Raw genomic sequence first — 26,997 nt, 5'->3', positions numbered from 1 at the left:
ATAATTATCTTGTACTTCGGAGTTTGTACCTTGTTTATATAACAGACTGTAAAAGAAAGTGTTACCCAAGAAAGTGGTCTGCCTTCAGTTATGCCTAAAGGCCAGAAGAACAGTCCTGAGGACAAGCTAATGGACAAGTTCTGGCTGACCACTCCATTGCCCTACAGACTAGACCCCCAAACAACATGCTTATGAATTTGGAGCTGGTGCCAATCAACACCTGTAAAAGTCTCTGTGCAGCAGCATGATTCCCCAAGCCAGTGTTCACTCTTAAAAAGATGGTTCTTCAGGGGTTCTTTAGTAAAGAAAATGGTTCTAAGTAGAACCTTGAACTCTCAAACAACCCTTTGCATGATTAATGGATCTTTGCATGGTGAAATGGTTTTTCAGATTGATGGAGAATGTGCAGTAGATGGGTCTATATAGAACCTTTTTGAAACGAGTTCTATACAGCACCAAAAAGGGTTCTTCTATTGTTACAAGCTTGACATCATAACAACATAAAAACCCTTCTGGGTGCTATATATTCCAAAAGATCCTATATAGAACCATCTACAGCACATTCTGAAGAACGCTTTCATGATGCGAAGAACACTTTAATCATGCAAAGGGTTCTTTGAGTGTTCATGGTTCTTCTTAGAACCATTTTCTGTACTAAAGAACCATCTTGAAGAATCTTTTTTAAGAGTTGATTTTTCATTTAAGAAATTTAAATGTCAGTTTGGCTCATTTAAAGTGTAATGAGGTTGTTTATATTGCGACTTTTGTTCTTTACAGAACAGTTTTCCTTACTAAAGAACCCTTAAAGTACCATCTTTTTTAGGAGTGTAGTTTCCTCATCTCTGTTTGTCAACATTTGTTGTTACATACAAAAAGAGAACGGTTCCCTGAAGCTCCACATGTAGAGTCACCAACCACGCAGCTCTTTCAGAGCATCGAATCGTATCAATAATTCAGGGTGAGGAACGGCTGCTGTTCTATTGGCTCCATCAGCTCGGTGTCGTCTTCATGAACACGTCTGAAACAAGAAGAAAGGCACTGGCTGCTGTTTCTGTTGACTCACACAGAGAAAAGTTTGTGTCTGCGCTGCGATTGGCTCAGAGACCATCAGTCACGCCGTCCTGTTACATGATCTGTCCCTAAAACAGAGCTCTGTATTATTCATATGGAGCTCAAAGTGAGGACGTTACGCTGTCTGAGTCACTCGCCGTCCAAACGGAGCTGCTGTTCCTCATCTGCTGCCGACACGTCAACATTAACATGTCATCGTTATTCCCTGCCATCTTCCTGAGCTTTGTGGGTCACACAGGAACATCACAGAGCACATGGCTCTCAGTGAGGGGCTGATAGTTCACACTGGAAAAGTATCTCCTAAGTGGGACCAGCCAGAATCGAGCGGACATATCAGAAACACTTTATAGCAACAGGTTAGAATGAACATCAGCTTAATCATTATCAGTTTATTAATGATGTTAACGCTGATGTGGAGCGTTCTACCAAATTAGCTCTAACTGAGCTCCCACAGTAAAAACAATTAAAAAATACAGTGAAATATTCAGATCTTAGACATTTACAGTGATTCTGTTCTCATCTATTTAAACCCAGGACATTAATAGAGACAGTAATGAACTAAATATAAACACACTCATCGTTTATAGAGTTCTTTCTGTTGGGAGGAGTCTGTCCCAAACCATAACCCCTAAATCTACACTTAATAATACTTACAATCATTTTTCAATTTTTGGAGCTCTTTTTAATTTCTTTTGAAGTGAAACTGAAAGAGTCTGTAGGTGGAGACTTATTTGTATATACACTTACAAAAATATGGTTCTTCAAGGGTTCTTTAGTAAAGAAAATGGTTCTATATATGAAACATGAACACTCAAAGAACCAGTGCATGATTAAAGGGTTCTGTGCATGGTGAAATCAGATGAATGGAGAATGTGCTGTATATGGTTCCATATAGAACCTTCTGCTAGTGTTACGATGTATGACAACTCTTTTTGCTGCTGTATAGAACCATATACCAATCTGAAGAACCATTTCACCATGGAAAGAACCCTTTAATCATGCAACAGTTCCTTGAGTGTTCATGGTTTACTAAAGAACCCTTAAAGAACCACCTTTTTAAGAGTTTTTAATTATTTTAAACTGATTTTTATTTAAGAAGTTCGAATGTCAGTTTGGCTCATTAAAGTGTTAATAATGTTATTTATATTGTGACTTTTTGTTTCTTTTTTAATTATTCAGCTTTTTTTGTTTGCTTTTATTGTTTTAAAGTGCCTAAAGTGTATTTTGTACTGAGCTGTTATAGTTATATCCTTATGCTTCATCTCATTATATGAGTATTTACTCTTCTCAGTACCTTGTTTTGTGCTGTAATGTCGGCTCCGTTGCAAATGAGGGTCACCCTCAGTGTGCTCTGAGTTTAATTAAAGGCTGATTGATTGATTGATTGGTTGATTAGTGAGCTTGCTTGCTCACCTAATCCTTACAGAGCTTCAGTTTTAAAAAATGAAATTGGCATAAAAAGCAGTGAAAAACCTAGAAATCAAATGAAGTGTGCCATGACTTTTGCGCAGGCCCATTTTTTCCAGTATGTTAAACCCAGCAAATAAACAGTAATCATGCATTAAAGTGTGCAGAGGAGTGTCTCTGCAGAGGATGAGTAACTCATCTACACTCTGGAATCAGGCCGGGGGGTGCCGAAACTTTTTCACAGGCCTGTGTGTGTGATGACAGCGGAGTCAGAGCTGAACAGTGTTTGTGTTTGTGTGCTGTACAGTCAGAGGCAGCGCTGCAGGAAGGTGTGCAGGGGAGGACGGGGAGGGGGGCGGTGAAGGTAAACAGATGGGCGCTCGGCCGAGCGCGCAGGAACACCTGTCGAAACTGGAGCGCGACGCGAGCTCGCTGGGCGGAGAACGCTAATTGTGTATCAGAGAGGGGAGTTCACGCTCCACGGAGCGCAGAGCCCACTGCAGCGGGACAGTCTGAGCCCCCCTTACAGCAAAACAGCCCAACATCGTTCCGTTAGAGCTCCACCTGGAGCTGAGAGAGGCAGCCAGCCGTGCAGAGAGGATCCACACACGGCTGTTCACAGCAGACACCGCTCTTCAGCTCCAACACTGCATCTCCACCATGTGGAAAAAAAATATCTTCCTAACGTATTTATTGTATAAATATGCATAAATATACAACCCCATTTCCAAAAAAAGTTGGGACGCTGTGCAAAATGAAAGTAAAAACAAAATGCAATGATGTGCAAATCATTTAAAGTCTATATTTCATTGAAAATGGTACAAAGACAACATATCAAATGTTGATACTGAGAAATTTTATTGTTTTTTGAAAAATATTTGCCCATTTACCCACATGGCATGGGTGACGTGCTCATCTGTGAAGGCACCATTAATGCTGAATGATATATACATGTTTTAGCAACATATGCTGCCATCCAGACGACGTCTTTTTCAGGGAAGGCCTTGATTATTTCAGCAAGACAATGTCAAACCACATTCTACATGTATAACAACAGCATTGCTCCATATTAAAAGAGTCCGGATGCTAAACTGACCTGCCTGCAGTCCAGATCTGTCACCACTGAGAACATTTGGCGCATTATGAAATGAAAAATATGACAAATGAGCCCCTGAACGGTTGAGCAGCTGAAATCCTGTATCAAACAAGAACAGAAAACATTTCACTTTCTAAACTACAGCAGCGTCTCCTCAGTTTCCAAACACTTACAGAGTGTTGTTAAAGAAGAGGTGATGAAACACAGTGGTAAACAGGCCCCCGTCCCAGCTTTTTTGGAAATGGGGTTGTATTTTGTATGAAAATTGCCAAAAAATGTATTTGTTAAATCTATTTTTTAAATTCATTTATTTGTATTTGTTACTATATTTTTAACTGCATGTACCTTTAATAAAGACTAGATATAACTAAATGGTACATTCCTAAAAAGATGGTTCTTCAAGGGTTCTTTAGTAAAGAAAATGGTTCTGTATAGAACTATGAACACTCAAAGAACTTTTTGCATTGTTAAATAGTTGTTTGTATCATGATATAGTTCTTCAGATTGATAGAGAATGTGTTGTAGATGGTTCTATCTAGAACCTTTCTGAAAATGGGTTTAAACAGCACCCAATAGGTTTCTTCAACAGTTACGATGTCAAGCTTGTAACAACAGAAGATCCCTTTTGGGTGCTGTTTACAACCATTTTCAAAGAGGTTTTCTACAGAACCATCTACAGCACGTTCCTGCACGTTCTCCATCAATTTGAAGAACAAAAGGTGCTCCTCAGACTGATTGCATAGAAGAACCACTTTCGGTTCACTAAGGAACCCTTCAGCTAATGGTTCTTTAAAGAAAAGAGTGTGAATAACCTTAAAGGGCCCCATCCTCCATTTTCATGTATTTCATCTTCCCTCCCTGAACATCAGTGCGGTGGAATATAATAATGTTTTGTGTTTATTTGAATGATTTTTCTTTAGTTTTATTAACAGTTCTTTTAACTGTGCTGCTTTAATAATATTATGAAGCACCCTCAGCTGCTGTTATGCATGAAAGAGCTTTATAAATAAGATGGTTCTTCAAGGGTTCTTTACACTCTTAAAAATTATGGTTCTTCAAGGGTTCTTCAGTAAAAAAAGGGTTCTGTGTAGCACCAAAAAGGGTTCTGCTATTGTTATGATGTGACGCTTTTATACAATAGCAGAAACTTTTTTTAGTGCTATATAGAACCATATACAGCATATTCATCAATCTGAAGATGAATTTCACCATGAGTATGAAATGGTTCTATACAGAACCATTGGCTTTACTAAAGAACCCTTGAAGAACCATCTCTTTAAAATGTTCAGCTATTATAACAACAACAACAACAGTAATGATAATAATAATAAGAATATTTTTTTTACATTATTATATTATTAATAATAACAATAGTAGTATTTCCCCCACCCTGCAGTCGTCATGACAACGTCAGAACTTCTGTTAATATAAGCTTCAAAAATGAATAAGTTCTTCTAGAAACACTGTATCTGGATGAAAGTGACCATTAAAGCTCTCCTGACCTGATGAGGCCCGTTCGCTGTGTAAACAAGTCCTGCTGTTCAGAAAAACATCAGATTGTTAGGATTTGTATGTTTTTATTTTTCTGAAATGTCTGTTTTGTGTTTGTTATGTAAAATATTCCAGCGTCTATAAATCTGTGTTTGATTTTCTTTCTCTCATTTCCCTCTGATCCCCTGTCTATTTCTACATGGAGTCTCCTTCTCAGTGGGCGTTTCTGCTCCGCGTCTCTGAACTGAGACTGGCTTTCTGTGTTGTCTCTAATTTTCTTTGAATATCATGTTATTATATCCAGACTGTGAGCTGTTCACCTTGTCCAACAGAGAAGCTCCTCAGTGGACGCTGACCTGAAAGCACCAAAAGGGTTCTGCTACTGTTACAATGTTAAGCCTGTAACAGTAGCAGAACCCTTTATGGTGCTATATAGAACCATTTTCAGAACGATTTGATATAGAACCTTATAAAACACACTCTCCATTAATCTGGAGAACATTTTCACAATGCAAAGAACCCTTTAATCATGCAAGGGGTTCAGTGAGTGTTAATGGTTCCATATAGAACCATTTTCTTTACTAACGAACCCTTGAAGAACCCTCTTTTTGTGTGTGTAGAACGATTTTTAAAATGATTCTATATAGCACCAAAAAAGGGTTCTACTATTGTAACAAGCTCAACATTATAACAATAGTAGAGCCCTTGTTGGTGCCATACAGAACCGTGTACAACACATTCTCCATCAATCTGAAGAGCCATTTCACCATGCAAAGAACCGTTCAAGCATGCAAAGGGTTCTTTGAGTGTTCATGATTCTATATAGGACCGCTGTCTTCACTAAAGAACCCTTGAAGGGCATTGGGCCCTTTCAGCTGCAGGTGAATGCATCCTCACTCTGACTCATAAAAGCTGTGACTGATGACCTCAGCAGCGCTGATGTTCCACCATAAAGCACTTCCACAGCCAAATGGCAGACACTCAGGGGGGTTCAGCTGGGCCTGAAGACCACACCACTTCATTCTCAGAGGAACCGAACTAACGCCTGACCTATAGACGCTTTGTGTTCTGAGAAAATCCTCCATTTCAAAACTGTTTTTTTCTAAAAAAGGTCAAAGAAAATCAGTTACAGAGAGTTTTTAATAATTCAGCTTAAATACGGTGGTGAAATCCTCACACGCTGGCCAGATACGGGTCAGCTCTGAAGGCTCTGCCTGCTGCCTTCATTTCTGAAGGAAAGTTAGAGCCGAACAGAGTGAAGAGCGTCTGAATATTTCTGAGATTTGTCAGCCAGAAGGGTGACGGTATCAGCTGAACGTGCTTCCCTGACACAGCCTGAAGCGCTGAAGCTCATTTTAAAGGAGTAAAAATGGACTCACCTGGTAAAGGTTAAAGGGCCGTCTGAGAGCTGAGGGTGTGTCTGTCACTGCCTGAGTGTAACCGCCATTTAACTCTACACCCCGTCTCAGCCCTGCCGCACTGCTGAGGAAGTCCAGAAGCCAGTGGAGGAGCGTTCCAGTCTCATGGTCTGAGTCTAAAAAAAGCCCTGGGGTTGGGCTGAGGAATGGAGCGCTGCAGCTGAGGCCCAGATGTTTCTCTCACGATTTAGCAGCAGATACACGACTCTACTCGCTACTGGAATACTCCACCAGACGAATCGCACCACATACACCCATACACACCACATACACAGCGTTTCCACCGGACATGGGGGGCATGCCCCTCCCCCAAACACCCAAAACCCAGCCCTAGTTAAAGTGATGTAGAGTTTGAGTATGAAATCAGGTCTAGTGCAGGTCTGTTCATACTGACCAGCTCTCATCAGCCGTGTGATAGAAATATAATTATAACATGGACTGATTGATAAACAGCTACTATACATACAAACAAACTACACGGATCAGTGGCTACACTCACTGCTTGGTTATGCTACGCCCGTTTCCATGGTTACACTACATACATTTACATGGTTATGTTACAACCATTTCCATGATTACACTACCCATTTTCCATGGTTGCCAGCCCTCCACTTCCATGGTAACGCCACACCCATCCGTAGTTACACTACACCCATTTCTTTAGTTACACTACACCCATTTCTATAGTCACACTACACCCATTTCTTTAGTTACACTAAACCCATTTCTATAGTCACACTACACCCATTTCCATAGTCACACTACACCCATTTCCATACTAACACTACACCCATTTCCATAGTTACACTACACCCATTTCCATACTAACACTACACCCATTTCCATGGCTTCACTACACCCATTTCCATAGTCACACTACACCCATTTCCATTGTTACACTACATCCATTTCCATACTTACGCTACACCCATTTCCATACTTACGCTACACGTATTTCCATTGTTTCACTACACCCATTTCCATTGTTACACTACATCCATTTCCATTGTTACGCTACACCCATTTCCATTGTTACACTACACCCATTTCCATACTTACGCTACACCCATTTCCATGGCTTCACTACACCTATTTCCATTGTTTCACAACATCCATTTCAATTGTTACACTACATCCATTTCCATTGTTACGCTACACCCATTTCCATTGTTACACTACACCCATTTCCATACTTACGCTACACCCATTTCCATGGCTTCACTACACCTATTTCCATTGTTTCACAACATCCATTTCCATTGTTACACTACACCCATTTCCATACTTACGCTACACCCATTTCCATAGTTACGCTACACCCATTACCATACTTACGCTACATCCATTTCCATAGTTACGCTACACCCATTACCATAGTTACGCTACACCCATTTCCATAGTTACGCCACACCCATTACCATACTTACGCTACATCCATTTCCATAGTTACGCTACACCCATTACCATAGTTACGCTACACCCATTTCCATAGTTACGCTACACCCATTTCCATACTTACGCTACACCCATTTCCATAGTTACACTACACCCATTTCCATACTTATGCTACACCCATTTCCATTGTTACACTACACCCATTTCTATAGTTACACTACACCCATCTCCACAGTTACACTACACCCATTTCCACAGTTACACTACACCCATCTCCACAGTTACACTACACCCATTTCCACAGTTACACTACACTCATTTCTGTAGTTACACTACATCCATTTCTATAGTTACGCTACACCCATTACCATAGTTACGCTACACCCATTTCCATAGTTACACTACACCCATCTCCACAGTTACACTACACCCATTTCCACAGTTACACTACACTCATTTCTGTAGTTACACTACATCCATTTCTATAGTTACGCTACACCCATTACCATAGTTACGCTACACCCATTTCCATTGTTACACTACACCCATTTCCATAGTTACACTACACCCATTTCCATTGTTATGCTACACCCATCTCCACAGTTACACTACACTCATTTCTGTAGTTACACTACACCCATTTCCATTGTTACGCTACACCCATTTCCATTGTTACACTACACCCATTTCCACAGTTACACTACACCCATCTCCACAGTTACACTACACCCATCTCCACAGTTACACTACACCCATTTCCACAGTTACACTACACCCATCTCCACAGTTACACTACACCCATTCCACGTACTACACCCATCTCCACAGTTACACTACACCCATTTCCACAGTTACACTACACCCATCTCCACAGTTACACTACACTCATTTCTGTAGTTACACTACATCCATTTCCAAGGTTACAATAAACTCGTTTACATGAATATGTTATTGCCATTTTCATGATTGTGCTACACACATTCCCATGGTTACATCATGCCTGCTTTCATGTTTAAGCCAAATCCATTTCCACCAGGAATGATGAATTCCAAGAATAGGTGCTCCATTCCTGAGTGAATGCTGATACGGAAAAAATGATGTAGCAAAGAAACTTGTTTGAAATTCCAAAATGCCTGAGAAAAGCTGTGAGAACCCTTATAATAACGTTAACATCCATAAAATCAACATCTAGAATATGTTGTGTTTGAAAAGTGGTGATCAATCTTGAAGTAAATAACTTAACAAAAAAAAGGTTCATGGATGATTATAGTGTAGAATTTACAGAATAAATCCTTAAAATATTTTTTTTAAATCCTTGAAATATTAAATAAAACTAAAAACACCTTTTGGTGTCTAGTTTATAAGATTCAAATCTACGTTGCACAGGTTATTATTGTATATAAAATTACATTGTTTGTTGGAAGTGATTCCAAACTCTTGAATGCGTTCATATTGAGTGTGTATATAATCAGAATGCAGCATGCTGTGAATTAAACACACTCACAGTATATACAGATAGCACACATATCCATATATCCACATATCCGTATGTATGTGTGCGTGTATGTCACAACAAACTGAAATGTAATTTTTTTTCCTGTGCTGCTGGGATTTTTTGCAGGAGAACTGGAGCAGGTATAATCAGAAAGGGAACATTTCCTGTCTAATTTGAGCGTCAGCGCTCCGAGAGCCACCCCGGCCCCAACCGCAGTCAGAGACGGCGGAGACGGGCCGAGCGAGCAAGCCGAATAACAACACAAACACGCGAGTGTGTGATTGAGCCTCTCCACGCTGAAGAGGAGAAACAGCAACATCAACATGACACCCATCAGCCTCCATCACTGCACATTAGCACACACACCGGAAACCTTCCCCTGCAGCCGGAGCCACAGATGATCTAACCCAGCAGCTCACTGACCAGGACTGCTCTGCAGGACACAAATATAAACTCACAGCCCGCAGGAGAGGCTCAGAAAAGCTCAGGATAATTGAGCTGATATCCTCAGAAATGCACAGACTGAAGAAAGGAGTGTTGACGCACCTCTTGGCCGTAGATAAGGAAGAGCTGCTGCTTCTGGAGTTCTGTGGAGTCGCCATTCTACACCCCAATGACACATAGCAACAGCAGCAGGCCTGCAGGGACAGAGTATCAGCAAAAACAAGTCAACTCAATGAACCTTATTTACCTCCAACAAGCTATTAACCTCTCCAGGGTCCACCCACAAACTTGCTCTACCATAGCTACTGTTGAGTTGTTGTTCAGCCTAATGAGAAACTGTAGAACAGACTCAGTTTATATCACAATACCTACATTTAGAGTCGGTTATTCATTCAGCCTAATGAGAAACTGTAGAACAGACTCAGTTTATATCACAATACCTACATTTAGAGTCGGTTATTCATTCAGCCTAATGAGAAACTGTAGAACAGACTCAGTTTATATCACAATACCTACATTTAGAGTCGGTTATTCATTCAGCCTAATGAGAAACTGTAGAACAGACTCGGTTTATATCACAATACCTACATTTAGAGCTGGTCATAGATTTCAAATGATATTTATTTTGTATATGTGTGAAAGGTCACACTGTTAGGCTATATCAGGGTAGTTTTTTCGTATATTTAAGTATGTAAACTTTGAAACAGTAGCTACATTCTTAAAAAAATGATTCTTCGAGGGTCCTTTAGTAATGGCAATAGTTCTATGTAGAACCACGAACAATCAAAGAACCCTTTGAATAATTAAAGAGTTCTTTGTAGCGTGAACGCGCTCTTCAAACAGATGGAGAATGCTGCTGATGGTTCTATATAGAACCTTTTTCCCATATAATACCAAAAAGGGTTCCTCTTTTGTGTTAAGCTTACCATTGTAACAAAAGCAGGACGTTTTTTGGTGCCATATAGAACCCTTTTTAAAAAGGTTCTATATAGAACCTTCTACAGCACATTCGGCATCAATCTGAGGAAGACTGTCATGATGCAAAGAACCCTTTAAGCATGTAAATAGTTCTATGAGTGTTCATGGCTCTATATAGAACCATTTTCTTTACTAAAGAACCCTTGAAGAATGATCTCTTTTAAGAGTGTGGATAGGACAGTTCATTACCGGGTAGGTCAACAATTAACAGAGCATCAATAGACAAACAATGTCACAAAGTATGAATATATACATATAATATACACCGATCAGGCGTAACATTATGAGTGGGTGGTGGATCATTCTCAGCCCTGCAGTAACACTGACGTGGTGGTGGTGTGTTAGTGTGTGTTGCGCTGGTCTGAGTGGATCAGACACAGCAGTGCTGCTGGAGTTTTTAAACACCTCAGTGTCACTGCTGGACTGAGAATAGTCCACCAACCAAAAATATCTAGCCAACAGCTTCCTGTGGGCAGCGTCCTGTGACCACTGATGAAGGACTAGAGGATGACCAACACAAACTATGCAGCAGCAGATGAGCTATCGTCTCTGACTTTACATCTACAAGGTGGACTGACAAGGTAGGAGTGTCTAATAGAGTGGACAGTGAGTGGACACAGTGTTTAAAAACTCCAGCAGCACTGCTGTGTCTGATCCACTCAGACCAGCGCAACACACACTAACACACCACCACCACCACGTCAGTGTTACTGCAGTGCTGAGAATGATCCACCACCCAAATAGTACCTGCTCTGTGAGGGTCCATGGGGGTCCTGACCACTGAAGAACAGGGTAAAAGGGGGCTAACAAAGTATCAGAGAAACAGATGGACTACAGTCTGTAACTGTAGAACTACAAAGTGCACCTATATAGTAAGTGGAGCTGATAAAATGGACAATGAGTGTAGAAACAAGGAGGTGGTCAGAATGTTATGCTGCAAGATTTCATTATGAATGGAATAAAAAAGGTCCAGAATTACTGTCACTCATTCTCGACAGTGACAATGTACATCCATAAACAGTGTAATAATACCTTTAATAAAGTTTTTTCACCTATCTGCAGTTACTGTGAAGGAAGCAGCCAGTAGAACAATAACATACGGCATATATGATACTAAAGGAAAAACTACAAATACATCTTCATCACTATGATCAGACACGGCCTCTGTTTACAGCTTACTTTATACACATACTTCATAAAACTACAGCACAACTACAAACTCTGCTCATAAGTCACAATGACTGGAGACTGTAATTGGTTCTCCAATCTAGCACAAAAATCACTGTCCTCTATTGATCTGCATCCAAAAGCTTCTATTCTTGTCTGATTTTTTTCCCCCCAAAGTAATTTCATTATCAATAAACTTCCCTTTTAAATAGCCGGAGCTGAACTGAGCCAATAGAATATTTCTTATCTTCTAATTTATTGGCTGGCTGCCATCCAGTGACTCTACGCGTCGGTCCAGGCAGCGGGTGACGTTCGTAAGTGCTTAAAAACTTTATTCAGCGTTCTTTATTGATGGATCCAATTTAGATCACTCCATTTTTAACCCTGCGTACGGTGCTACTGTAATCCATTTAGATAATGACATCCTGCAGCGCAGTTGATTAGAGCTCTGCTGGACGCTCTGCGCTGCTGGACAGTGTTCCGGATCGAGCTCAGGCATGTGGTTGAATTACACATAAACAAACAGAAGGAAGTGAAGCAGGTAACACACTAAGACCTGTTTAGTCTGGACACAGATTAAAGTGGATTTTGAGCTAAATGGCACTGCAGATTCATTTTCTCCACTGAGTCATGTTCTCCGCTCTTCTGTTCAAATCTTAAATGTTCTGTTCCACAATGTTCTGTTCGAATGGCTGCTGTCTTAAATCAGAGCCAGCGGTCATCAGGTTCTCCTCCCTAAACGCAGCCTGGAGCCACCAGCTAAGCTTCATAATCTCCACTGAAACCAAAAAATGATTCATGTAGTTAATAAATCATCTAATGAGGGTTCAGTGCAGGGCTGTGGGTTTGGATGGCATGTACTGTGTGTAGCTGGAACGGAGGAGAACATTACAGAACAGTGCGAGTGGGACAGAGCATTTGGGAACAGCCTGAATGGTGGATAACATTTTGGAATATGTGATTTGAGAGGATATTCTAGAACCGTGTGATTTGAGAGGATATTCTAGAACAGTGTGAACAGGGAGGACATTCTAGAACAATGTGATTTGAGAGAATATTCTAGAACAGTGTGAATAGGGAGGACATTCTAGAACCGTGTGATTTGAGAGGATATTCTAGAACAGCACGAAGTAGAGAACATTTTTTAACAGCACGAATGCAAGAGAGTCTGCTAAAACTGTGTGAGTGGGGGAGAACATTCTAGAACGCCATGATTACAACAGTGTGAATGGGAGGGACACTTCTAGATCTGTGAGTGAGGGAGAAGAGTCTAGAACTGTGGTGTTTTGTGCAGATCATTCTAGATCAGCACAAATGGGAGATAGCATTCTAGAACAATGTTAAAGGGAGAAAACAGAGAACATTCTAAGACGACACAATTTGAGGAGAACATTATAGAGCAGTGTGAAAGCAACAAAACATTCTGGAACAGAGACAGTGCAAGAGAACCTTCTAGAACTGTGTGAACTGGGGTGAACATTCTAGAACTGCACATGAGACGAAAACATTCTAGAACAGTATGAATTGGTGGGAACACTAGAAATTTGTGAATGGGAACAACATGAACGGGACAGAACATTGTACAAAAGTGTAAATACAGGAGAACATTCTAGAACCATGTGAATGGGGGGGAGAGGTCATTCTGGAACAGCATGAATGTGTGAGAACAGTGTGGATTAGATTATTTTTTAATTGTTTTATGTAACTGTAAAGTTTCATAGAACTTTTGTTTCGTGCAACTCACAGCCTGTAACTAGCTGCATGAAACTTTCACCATGTAAAGCCGACCTAAAAGCTCAAGTCTGCACGTCTGTCAGGAGAACTTTTCTTTTAAAGGGGGGACTGACTGGAGAAACCCCACCCCCCACCCCCCGCCCCAAGCATGAACTCCCACACTGTAGAGGAGAAGCTAAAATGATGTCAAGTGCCACTGAGAACCTTCTCTCCATTTCTCTGAGAGAGCCCATCATCAGTGCGCTGGCGTTATGTGGAACACTGCACTCTGGCTTCTCCTCATTACTGCCCATATAATTCAACACTTTAGCGGAACGCTAACAGTCAAGAGCGTTTATCACTAAAGTGGTGTGAATGTTCATTTCCTCGCTGGCCTTGATTCACAGTGCTTGTGATATCCGCTACTGAGATCCTGCAGCGTCAGTACGAATGTCACAGCTTTAGCAGGGCTGTACAGATGGCTTTTGTCACATTTGGGATTAAAGAAATTGACACTGGAATCACTGAGGTTCACATTGGAATCACCACCTCACACTGCACTGACTAGTGTTAGCTCTAGTGTTAGCTCCTATGTTAGCTCTAGTGTTAGCTCTAGTGTTAGCTCTAGTGTTAGCTCTAGTGTTAGTTCTAGTGTTAGCTCTAGTGTTAGCTCCTATGTTAGCTCTAGTGTTAGCTCTAGTGTTAGCTCTAGTGTTAGTTCTAGAGTTATCTTTAGCATTAGCTGTAGTATCAGCTAGGGTTATCTCTATTCTTAGATTCTTGCATTATCTTTAGTATTTGCTATAGCACACACTATAGTGTAATCCCAGTGTTATAGTTTCATCATTAGTATTAGCTCTAGTGTTATCTTTAGCATTAATTCTAGTATTAGCTAATGTTATCTATACCCTGCTGTAAAAAAAGCAGGAAGGACTGGCATTGATTCCATGCTGGACTAAGCTGGTTTATGCCGGTCTGGTGCTGATCTGGAGCTGGTTTAGCTGGTTTAGCTAGCTGACCAGCATACCAGCATCCAAAACACAACATATGCAGGTTTAGCTGGTGACTAGCCATGCTGGTGTGTGCTGGTTTTCCTATCAGGGTATTGTCATAGCCATAGCTGTAGTGATCTTGCATAATGTTAGTATGAGTGTGAGCCTGTGTGAACTCTTGGATTAGCTCTAGTGTGAACTCTACTGTGAGCTCTAGTTTAAGTTCTTCCCCGCTAGAAAAATCAGCAAAGGTCAGCTTAGCTGGTTGCCAAAAAACAGGAATGGTGTGTTTTGGATGCTGGTATGCTAAACCAGCATAAACCAGCTTAGACCAGCATGGAATGCATGCTGGTGTGTGCAGGTCTTTCAGCAGAGTGGTGTGAGCTCTAGCGCTAGCTGTTATATCTAGTGTTAGCATTAGCTCTAATATTGTGGTGTTAGCTCGTGTCATCCCTGGGGTCATTTGCAGTGTTTTATATCTAGCATCACATAAAAATGTTTAGTTCAGTTTAGTTATCATTCAGTGATCTAGCATCAATTCTAATGTTGCTAAATTGTTAGCTCCAGTGTTACCTCTGGTGTTAGCTAGTGTTATCTCTAGTGTTAGATTTGGCATTCGCTCTAACATTGTGGTGTCAGCAAAGCCGGTTTATGAGGAGCCTGGCCACTTCCTATTTCCCCCGTTATATCAAAAACAGGACTGCTAAACAGCAGAGGGCGCCCGCGAGGGAGTCCTCAATGAATGGGAGTGAATGGAGCTCAACAGCTAAAAATAGAAGGTTAAAATAGTTTCTAATCACTCGCCCAGAAAACTGACCTGTATGTTTCCTTTTTTCTACAGCAAACAGGTTTTGGGCAGTTTAACGCTAGCGTTACTGCTACTGAGTACTGATTGGTTGGCAAACTGAGCTGCCACATTGGCTGTTCGCGCTCACTGATGTCATGGGCGTAAATGAGGCACCGTTTTAAACTTCTGTAACTCGAGTTCAAAAGCTCTTAAAAATATAACAGCAGTGTTAAAATGTTTTATGCTGCTCTGTGTTCAGGAAATAAATGTATTCTTTTCCATTAAAAATGTTTAAGCATTCATAAACTATGATTTTGCTCAAATGCTCCATATTAACCCATTCATTTAGGACTCGCTCAGGAGCGCCCTCTAGTGTTTGAGAAACCACATTACAGACATTACAGAGTGGTAATTCTCCTCTCTACAAGTTCTCTGTTATCACCAGTGTTATCTCTGTTAGCTTTGGCATTCGCTCTAATGTTGTGGTGTTAGCTCCATTGTTATCTCTGGCATTATCTCCAGTATTAGCTTAGCACCATCACCTCATCTGTTTGCATGAAGGCCAACCGTTTTAACTGGCAGTGGCTAAAAGATTTCCTTGGCTTGACTAATACGGCATGTTTTTGAGAATCTTGCTGGGCAATGTTTGCTTTAGATATGTCAACATTCATATTTACTCATTTCTCAAAATAATACTCAAAATAACTTGTTTGTATGCTACTGATTTTTTCTGTGAGCACAAAATGCACCACCTCATAAAGTGTACAGCCCTGTTTCAGCACAAGGGCAGCCTGAGGCATCTAAAATCAAGTGTGAGACTGTATATGTGTCTACTGGGTCCAGAGTGGATGGGCAAGGTTACTCTAATGTACAGATATCTAAACTGATCTTAGTTTTTGTTTACTTACTTGAGTAACTTCGAAAAAGTTTGAAATAAAAACAAATTAAATACGTTTGATAAATCAGTAAATCAGCCTAAAACATGAAGATAATACACTAAATAGCCGAACCATAGATACAAATGACCTTTTATGCAAGCTGTACATAATAAACATACGACGCTAAACCTTCTGTGTTTTTGTTTTTTATTCATAACAGTATGAAACATTTTCTCAGTGGCATATTTTAATTCTAGTCATTTATAAGTACATATTCAAACTATTCAAATAAAATGATGTTCAAATAAAAAGGGTTAAAATTATCGTCCCCAGCGTAAAGAGAGCGAGATAGATTATTGTTAAATACATTTTAGAAGTTTGATGTGTAATCTGTTACAGAGATTTCTGCTATTTCTGACACCAAACAGCCCAGATAAACATCATTCTGACAGCATTACTGAAAAAGAGTCCTCACTGTGGATAAACATCTGAAATAGACCCATAAAATAACACTCAGATAAATTCAGTGGACTGGCTACAGGAACATTTTTGAAAATCTAAAAATACTCCAGTCTTTAAGTCATAGCCACTGGAAAAACACAGGGATTGTTTTTATGGCCAAAAACACCCAGAAATCTAAAGAACAGCTCACTGATCTTGCCAAAAACAATAAGCAGGGCAGTAAAACTGGAACAAAGGGAAAATATTCTGTGTGAAAAAGCACTAGTTTGAGAAAGAGCTTCAGTGTGACCTCTGAGAGCCGCCCAAAATATATCTGTTTGGCAAACGTCATTTATACACACACATGCCACCTCTGTCTGCCACTGTGTGTGTGTGTGTGTGTGTGTGTGTGTGTGTGTGTGCTGTAGGCTGTGGGAACTCACTGTTCCAGGATATTCTGGCCCAAAAAACCAAACCCACCAGCACTAACAACATACAGACCAACTGAGAGTAAAATAACAAAACCCAGCTCACCACAGTCCACACTCCTGTACTGATGGCAGGATGGATTACTGACCAGGCCTCTGACTGCCAGGGGCCCTGGGGGGCTTCAGACCACAAGGCCTGAAGGAGTGCAAATACTTGGGACAGACCACTGCTGACATACACATTAAATGAATGAATAGTCATCGAATGTGTTCAAATGACGAAATAACTTACACAAGTGAAGAGTTTTTATATGATACTTTGTTATTTCCATTCAAACGGGATCAAATCTTCTGCAGACACGGCAGAGCAGTGATTTTAAACATATGGGTAGTGTTAGTCAGTTGGCTGTCAGTGTTGCTTTTGTTGTTCAGAAACTCTAGATTTGGGTTGGATTCCCATCCCAAGACTCCACATGGACTCACACTACAGAGACTTGAGACTTGAATAGCATTCACATCATAGAGATTCAAGAAAACTCAGACTCGCCTCATGCAGGTTTAAGACTCAACTTCGATTTGCATCTCAGAGACTAGAGACTCAACTGAGAGTCACATCACAGAGACTCTACACTCAACTCGGACTCGCATCTTGGAGACTTGAGACTCGAGTCAGACTCACATGAAGGAGACTCATGCCTTGGACTTGGATTCACATCTTAGAGACTCGATGTTGATTTGCACTCTCACCTCACAGACTCAAAACTCGACTTGGACTCGCATCCCAGAGACTCGAAACTCGACTTGGACTCGCATCCCAGAGACTCGAAACTCGACTTGGACTCGCATCTCAGAGACTTGAAGCTCCACTCTGACTCACACCTCACAGACTGGAGACTCAACTCACACTCTCACCTCACAGACTCAAAAGCTCGACCTGGACTTGCGACTCAGAGACTCAAGACTTGACTTGGACACATCTCCCAGACTCGAGACTCAGTCACACCTCAGAGACTCAAGACTCGACTTGGACTCACAGCTCAGAGACTCAAGACTCACCTCACACCTAAGAGACTCGAGACCTGACTCAGACTCACAACTCAAAGACTGGAGACTTGACTCACAAGATCCCAGAGACTCGACTTGAATTAATAGAATTCTGAACATGTATTTTGTACCCCACTAATTAGCACTGTGCTAACTGCAGGCCTAAAACGCACATTACCTATAAACACGGACTAAAGTACGTCACATAGCTAAAAACAGTAGCAGCATCTTGAAGCCTGAAATTTGTCCGTACTTTTGTGTTCAGGAGAACGCCTTTAACAGCAGGATGTGTTCTGTTTCAGACACACACACACACTCTCACACACGGCAGCCCAAAGCTCTGCTCTCCTGCGGTGTGTCACACACACTCAATGCCACTTCTGGTGACGCTGGTTTTGTTGAAGCTTTGCAGGACGTGAGTGTTTGTGAAGCTTTAATCAGGCCGTGTGTGCAGTGTGTGTTGGTGTTGTGGGTTAAAATAGCCGTTGTGCGATGATTTATTCATTCTTCCTCCGCCCACTGCCGGGTTTGAAACGGAGCTGTCAGAGCCGATGCTGTTCCGCAGGTGCAGCTCAGTCTGTCCTGACGGAGCCGAGCTGATAACCTGCAAACAGCGCTGACTGACGGCTCAGAGAGTTACGTAATCAGCGCAGGAGTGGGCACGAACACGTACACTGTAAAAGAAATCCTCACCAATATGGTACAAAGTCAGGCAGCAAAGTTGCCAGCAGGAAATTACTAACTACTGGTTTACTTATGTAAGTATAGTTACAGTGAAACTCCTTCAACAGTTGGGTCATTCTACAGAAACGTCCATTATTGGGTCCCTAGTGTTCACAGATATATTACACTTAAAAAAACATGTTAGGGTTACAATTTATTTATATTTTAAAATAAAACAAGTTATTTTAACAATTACACCTTCTTGAGCCTCAATTTAGCAATATTGGTTTTTAAATCAATCATATAGAATTCCAAGCACCTCAGACGTCCTCGTCCCCACAGTCATGTGTGAAGGCTGAGGCCATATTTTGAAGACAAAAACACATTTTTCTGCAATTTTACTACAATAATCTATACATGATTATGAAATACATGATTTAAATGACATAAAGAAACAAACGCCAAATAAATATTATAAAATATATAATGAAAGTTGTTGTCCCCAGGAGTCATGTCACTGGTGTTACCATGAAACAAAAAATCTCTTATTTTGAAATAAAAGTCACACTGATGACATCACTCGACTTCCTTTTACCTGTTTTCTGAGGATCTATGAAGAAAAGCACATGGTGAGTCCACTGTGTCTTTCAGTTATCAGAGATTTTCTCATTTAGCTCATGGTTTCATATGAAGCTTTTAGCTGAAGTCACTGGTGTGACCGACTTTATTCTGAGGTCACTGTGAAAAAATAGAATACAAATGGATTAAATTACATATTTTGGTGGATATTCCATGATTGACAACATGTGGTTTGATGCTCTGTAGCAGCCGTTTTGTAAAATGCATTGTTCATTAAAAATGTCTCTGGTGTCCCTTTATTATGTGAAACACCAATGAGGATCAGTAACACCAGTGACTCCTATGGAGAGACAGAAAAGTGGACGTTTCTGTAGAATGACCCAGTAACTAGCACCCTCTCAACCCCAGGAATTACCTCGTTAATAATATTATTTAAACTGTATACTGTTTATGTTTAAATATATATATGTACATATGTATTCATTGTCAGAAAAAATCTTGTGTCTGAAATATGGTGTAACTTCAATTCAGGCCACACTGCAAAAAAATATATATCTTGACGAGTCCAACTGTCTCAGATCTAGATGATATGTCTAATATAATAAGCTTACAACAATCTTAAAATGAAATTTGTACTTGTTTTAAGTGATTTTATTAAGATCTCACTGTATTGGCAGATATTTTTGCTTGTTTCAAGCATGTTTCTTACAAGCAAATCATCGCTGTCCAAAGAAAAACAAGTATCTCCAAAATAGTAACTTTGCAGTAGAAAGCAAAAACACTCTTACTTTTCAATGTAAGTCAATGTAAAGAGATTTTATTCCAAGTGATTTTAGAGCATTTCTATTGGTCCATGCATCATGAAATTTCTACACAATGTAAAGGACAGCTGGTGTGTTGAAATGATGTAGGAAACCAAAAATTGAGATGCATGGTTTTCTTTGGACAGCAGCAAAATTTGGCAATATAGTGAGATCATTTAAAATATGTAGAAAGATTTAGAAATAAGTTTAAAAATCTTATAATAAGCTTACAACAATCTCAAAATGAAAATGTTTATATGTTAATTAGATTTGAGGTATTTTCAACTGCCATGACACCATTTTCACGGTGCATGAACATTAAAAAACAAGAAAAAACACCTTTCCAAATTCTAGAAGGACATTAGTACTATTGTTTGGCCTTTCTTTACAGTGTCTTACAGTGACTTCAGTAAATGGTCCTCACATAGAGCTGCCGCCGCTGTTTCTAACAGCTAATCGGAACACTGATTAGACTACGGCTCGTATTCACAGTCAGTGACCTATCTAAAAGTTCCAGAAGGATTAGATTGACTTTTTTTGGTTCCTTACAATGTAAATCAAAGCATAATTAGCTGATTCCTCTGTCACTTCCTAATTATGCTAGTATCTAAAGTGTAAGGCCTTCAGTCCAGCTCCTGAAGTCCTAACCAATGGGAGAGCAGCTTAGTTGTATCTACCTGGATACCACAGAGAGAACAATCCTGACTGGCATTTTGGGATTTTTGTCCTTTTTGTTTCTGCAATACTTTCAAATACAAAAATGATGATTATATTGAATAAAATTCAGACCTTCTCTAAAGTGTCCAGAAGTCTGAGCGTTTCTTCTGAAATGAAGGGCATTAATAATGTGTGTGTGTGTGTATATATATATATATATATATATATATATATATATATATATATGTATATGTATACACCTCCTTGTTTCTCTTGTGTCTATTTTATCAGCTCCACTGACCATATAGTTTCACTTTGTAGTTCTACAATTACAGACTGTTTCTCTACATACTTTATTACCCAGGTCAGCTTTGGAAAGCAGGACCCCCACAGAGCAGGTACTATTTGGGTGGTGGGTCATTCTCAGCACTGCATTGACACTGAGGTGGTGGTGGTGTTTTAGTGTGTGTTGTGCAGGTGCGAGTGGATCAGACACAGCTTTCCCAAAGAACAGGCTGAAACAGATGGACTACAGGCTGTAATTGTAGAACTACATGGTCAGTAGAGCTGATAAAATGGACAATGAGTGTAAAAATAAGGAGGTGTTCCTAATAAAGTGCTCGGTGAGTGTATATTTCCCCAGGAACATCCATCCACTCAGTCAAAGAAATCAATTACCCAGATAAACCCAGGTCTGCTGTGGAAAGCAGGGCCTGTAGCACATCATCCACAGCAGCTAGCAGCTTGTCTGTGAGTGAGTAATAAGGTCAGCTGATCCATCACTTCTGACAGATTAAAAAGCTCTGGCAGCATCAAGTGGAATAAAAGTTAACGCTCGTCACACTGAGGGGGAGGGGCGCTTTCTAAACTGCACAAAGTGAATGAGAGAGGCACAGTGAGAGGCAGAGAGAGAGAGAGAGAGAGAGAGAGAGAGAGAGGGAGTGGAGAGAGTTGGATGGCTTTCAGCAGAGGTGAGTCACCACTTCCACAGTGTGTGGGTTAATCAGCTGCTCTCAAACTGACCTCACGGCCAGAGAAGCGGTCAGAGGTCTTCTACTTCAGGTTCGTTTAAGGATGTCGCGATTAATCGACTAATCTCCATTACTCAATTAAAAAAAACAAAAAAACAAAAATTCTCCTGCTGCTCTCTACAGTAGCAAACAGAACCTGACAGACACAAACATTTGCATACATTTTTAACATATAGCATTTTTATGTTTTATCATTTTCATCATGAAGCCTTTTTTTAAATACTTTTAATAAAGTATTTGGATTTTTAATGTCTCTGCATGGTTATTGTTCATTTAAATCCATTTTCATTGTTTGGCTTTTTTTTGTTAAACTCTGATAGCGCAATTAGGCAGAATCCTCACAAGGTTCACAAGCTATAATCCACAGCCATACGGCCACACACTCCACTATGTGTCGTTTATTCATCCCTCATTCCTCTCATAGACTGCTTTTTATTTTTACCCTCAAACAAGACGTCATGACTGACAGCCAACAAAATGCATGCATTCACTCAGGGCAGGTCCCCAAACTCTAATCCACAGCTACACTGACCCGCACTCCTCTCTGTGCTGGTTTTTCATCCCTCATTCTTCACATAGACTCCCACTGATGACTGTTAGCCATCTCAGACAACACCTCACACCCACTGCATGCTACACTGGACAAACGGAGAAGCACATTCAGGTCAGACTGTTACAGCTGTGCTGTGTTAAAGAGGCTGTGTGAGATCTTTCTTACCCACTGATATACGGCTATACAGCGAGTCTCCTTACTGCAGAGACGGTACTGATCTCCTGCTGTCTGAACTGAGCTGAACCTCATCACTGTATCTCCTCTCCTGTTAATACACACTGTGCAATATATCATAACTGATACTGTAATGACTCTCACTGTGCACTTTACACAGTAATATTGATGCAACTCCGAGTCAGTTATGTCTATAATTATTACTACCTCATACCACTCAGTGCCTGCTGTCATGTAAATACAACAAATCTGTCTCATATGCCATGTAAATATGCAAATAGATATACTTTTATTTCTCTTATACTTTGACTTATGTCTATTTTATTTCTATTTTTTATTTTCTGCATTGTATATGTAAGTTTATGTGCAATTATATGTCTTGCTACTGAAACACTGCAATTTCCCTTCGGGATCAATAAAGTTCTATTAATCAATCTATCTATCTATCAATCTATCAATCTATCTATCTATTTATCTACAACTAAATACACAATCCATGCACTATGGCAACTGCCTGCCAGTAATTTAGCAATGGCATAGCAACTGCCTAGCAACACCTTAGCAACCACCTGGGATATAGTAACCGCTGCGCAAATATTCGGCGTTTCCTTTAGGAATCGCAGGTTTCTAGTTACAATGGATAGTGACAGCCTGAGCATCAACATATTCACAAAGCTAATGACAAAGCCAGACAGCTGCAGCTGGCTGGCTGACCCAGCCAACAAGCGTTTCAGCCAAACTTAGCATTCGGACACCAGCTGAGAAAAAGGACAAAGCCAAGGAAAATAATACTGATAAAAATTTAGGTCAAAAAGAAAAAGAACGGCGGTGACGGCTGACCAACACCTGTAGCATATACTAAAAATCTTTGTTAAGGGAAAGCTTGCTAGCTGTGGCTGCCCTCCCAGACAGCGAGCACATGTCAGTCCGCTGGCTTGGTAAAGTGGAACACCGCTGACTGTACGCCACTGCTGATCCACTCTCAGACCACCTGGATTACTGTCCTGCATACAAGGTCTAACTAGTTTTTAATATCCTAAACAGATTTTAAACGGGCACAGACTTTTATTTTGGAAAAAAAAAAGGAAAATATTACAGGTCAGACTATGAAGACAGGGCGGTTTGTAAGAGACAGAAGGAAACCCTGCTGCTCCCCCTCAGCCTGTCTGTCATATGTTCAGAGCCCAAACAGATAATCAGACAGCGGGGCTAACATAGAGATACATCCCTAGATGTCTGCTGTTCTCTATCTGAGGTGATACGTCTGCGCGTCCGCCATGTTGGAGAGGTCAAGATCCGCTTGTGAACCGTTTCACTTGTATTGAGAGACGAAGAGTCTCAGGATTAAATCAGCCACAACTTCCTTATTACTCAACCGATTTTCACCAAATCTGTTTAGTTATAATCCTCAGACACAGATTAATCCAGACTGCACGGATCTGCTCTCGGTAGCTTTTATTTCTTTGATAACTGATCGTGATAATTAGCCGTCCGGACCAGCAGGAAAGTATTCAGTCTGGACCTGACGGTAAAAACCGAGTTTAGCGCGAGAAACAAAACAACACACATCAGCAAATCATCAATGAGTGAATCAGTTCTAATCTTAATACACATAAAAATAAAATAAACCCCCAAAACACAGGAAAAGGACGAAGCTGAGGTTTCCTATTCGCCAGCTTCAGCCTCAGTTTTCCCGTTCCACCTTAAACTGTGCAGCAGTCATTTTCTGGTGCCTGAAGCACCAGAAAATGACTTTAAGGTGGAACGGGAAAATTCGGACAAGATGCTGGCTGAGGCACCATTTAAGGTGGAACGGGAAAATTAGGACAAGATGCTAGCTGATGCACGATTTAAGGTAGAACGGGAAAATTCGACCAAGAAGCTGGCAAATAAGACGCTGACTTCAGCTTCGTGTAAGAACGCGCTAACATTAATCTATTATGAATCTCTACACGGATTAAGAAATGCTGTAATTACCTCTACAAAGCTTTAACCAGCACTGTAAACAAATAACTACTACATAAGATCCTGAATAGACTATTAAATGAAATAAGCTTAATATTAAACCAGAACAGCGGTGCTGAGACCGTAGAAATCCGCCGTAGAGCAGACCAGACGAACTAGAAACGTTAACGTTACATCCAACGTTTAACGTTAAACCACAAACGTTAAACCAGCGGCCCACCTTAAGTTGAACAGCCCCGGTTTGCTGACTGTAACTCGTACAGTGGATGGAGATTAGACGAAGTTTAAGTTAACTTCTTCTTTTGCCCGTTCCACCTTAAATGATGTAGCACTTACATTCAGACCCATGTTCGTTCGCTAGCGTGTAAACGCGGCACTATTTAAGGTGGAACGGAAACTCCAATAACGTTAGCATCGTTTGTAGCATATTGACTCCCGACTGTGTCACATTTAAGACAAAACCTTCATCAGTTTTCATTTAATCACAGTCTAACCACCTTATTTATCTCAGTATAGTACATAAATAAGACATCAGAGTAACACACCAGTGTTGGGGAAGCTAGCTATCTATTTGGTTAACTAAAGCTGATCAAATTAGTTCAAACTACTTCGTGATAAAAAAAGGTTAACTGACTATGTAATGTGGTAGAAAATTATGACAAAATATAATACAAAAAAGTTGATCACAGGTCATACATAAACCAAAAAAATAAATACCCCACTATTCATGGGAAAATGTAAGGAATGTCAGCTTTTTATAGCCCACAGCTGTTTGTAGTTTCAGTAGATAACAACATAAAAATGTCAAAAAAAGAGTAATTTCACTGCTTGAATCACTGTTCTTATGTATGTAGTTAAACTACCAGCAAACTACTGCAAAATGTAGTTAAACTTACTGGTTCAATTATATGTAGTTCACCACTCCCCAACACCGATACATACACTGTGATTATTTGTACTGTAAAAGTGAAAGTACATCATGTTTACGGTTCATTTTACCCTGTTCTTCAGTGGTCAGGACCCCCATGGACCCTCACAGAGCAGGTACTATCTGGGTGGTGGATCATTCTCAGCACTGCAGTAACACTGACTTGGTGGTGGTGTGTTAGTGTGTTGTGCTGGTCTGAGTGGATCAGACACAGCAGTGCTGCTGGAGTTTTTAAACACCTCAGTGTCGCTGCTGGACTGAGAATAGTCCACCAACCAAAAATATCCAGCCATCAGCGTCCTGTGGGCAGCGTCCTGTGACCACTGATGAAGGACTAGAGGATGACCAACACAAACTGTGCAGCAGCAGATGAGCTATCGTCTCTGACTTTACATCTACAGGGTGGACCGACAAGGCAATAGAGTGGACAGTGAGTGGACACAGTGTTTAAAAACTCCAGCAGCACTGCTGTGTCTGATCCACTCAGACCAGCACAACACACACTAACACACCACCACCACGTCAGTGTTACTGCAGTGCTGAGAATGATCCACCACCCAAATAGTACCTGCTCTGTGAGGGTCCATGGGGGTTCTGACCACTGAAGAACAGGGTAAAAGGGGGCTAACAAAGTATTCAGAGAAACAGATGGACTACAGTCTGTAACTGTAGAACTACAAAGTGCACCTATACAGTAAGTGGAGCTGAGGTCATAATGTTATGCCTGATCGGTGTATTTATATATTCCATATTATACAAGATATAGTAGAAGATGTTCAAGATGTCAGTCTATATGTGCAGGTATAGATCTGCTAGATTGAAGTTACATGTCTAGTTTATGGTAAAGTCATTGTAAGTTGGGGTATTTTAATGCTGTATCTGTAGATACGTTATTTCTGCTACTGAAGTGTAGTCAGAGCTCCTCATTCCAAGCCCCTTATTTAAATACAGTTTCTGCAATCGGTTTCTGATTATATCATTTGAGGACATAAATCTTTCCGTCCTGACTCACTCTATTATAGTGTCACTAAAGAAGCACTAACTTTAACTCCTGCTGCACAGTTTCACTCCTCTGCTCTGCTCCTGTTTCCGTCTTTCTGCAGTCTGCCTGACTTTTTCACCTTTTCTTTACAGCTGAGCTCAAAACCTTCTGGCAGCCACAGAGGGATCAGATGGCTGAGGGAGGTAAAGTTACACACAGCTCAACATTCTGCTCCCCCAACACACCCAAGATCCTATCAGTTATCTGTCTTTTTAGCAATGGTGCCTTAATAATCGCTAACAGGAATGACTTATTACGCCAATCAAATTCTCAAATGAAGGCATTTCCATATTCCCCAAAACACTTTTCCCATTTCATTCATATTTAATTGTCTGTCACTGATATTATCATGGAGTT

At 40.5% G+C, this 26,997-nt stretch overlaps 1 protein-coding gene across 3 annotated transcripts in view; it reads right to left on the bottom strand.

The window, feature by feature from the left end:
* The window catches only part of LOC118806569 (protein inscuteable homolog), a 75,581-nt gene that overhangs the window by 36,065 nt on the left and 12,519 nt on the right, over positions 1 to 26,997 (bottom strand). Inside the window, exon 2 of one of the 3 annotated variants that reach the window (XM_036568009.1) lies at positions 9,920 to 10,011. The exons of 1 other annotated variant lie outside the window; for it this stretch is intronic. In XM_036568009.1, coding sequence (XP_036423902.1) covers positions 9,920 to 9,975 — 56 coding nt within the window. In that variant the 5' untranslated portion in view covers positions 9,976 to 10,011. Of the gene's footprint in view, positions 1 to 6,444; positions 7,080 to 9,919; positions 10,012 to 26,997 lie in introns of those variants that run through there. One more of the 3 variants, XM_036568013.1, reaches the window with a different exon arrangement.

Source organism: Colossoma macropomum, unplaced genomic scaffold (assembly GCF_904425465.1).
Source record: "Colossoma macropomum unplaced genomic scaffold, Colossoma_macropomum, whole genome shotgun sequence".
Lineage (NCBI taxonomy): Eukaryota > Metazoa > Chordata > Actinopteri > Characiformes > Serrasalmidae > Colossoma > Colossoma macropomum.
The sequence above is the reverse complement of the archived record's forward strand: the minus strand, read 5'-3'. Positions and strand labels throughout refer to the sequence as shown.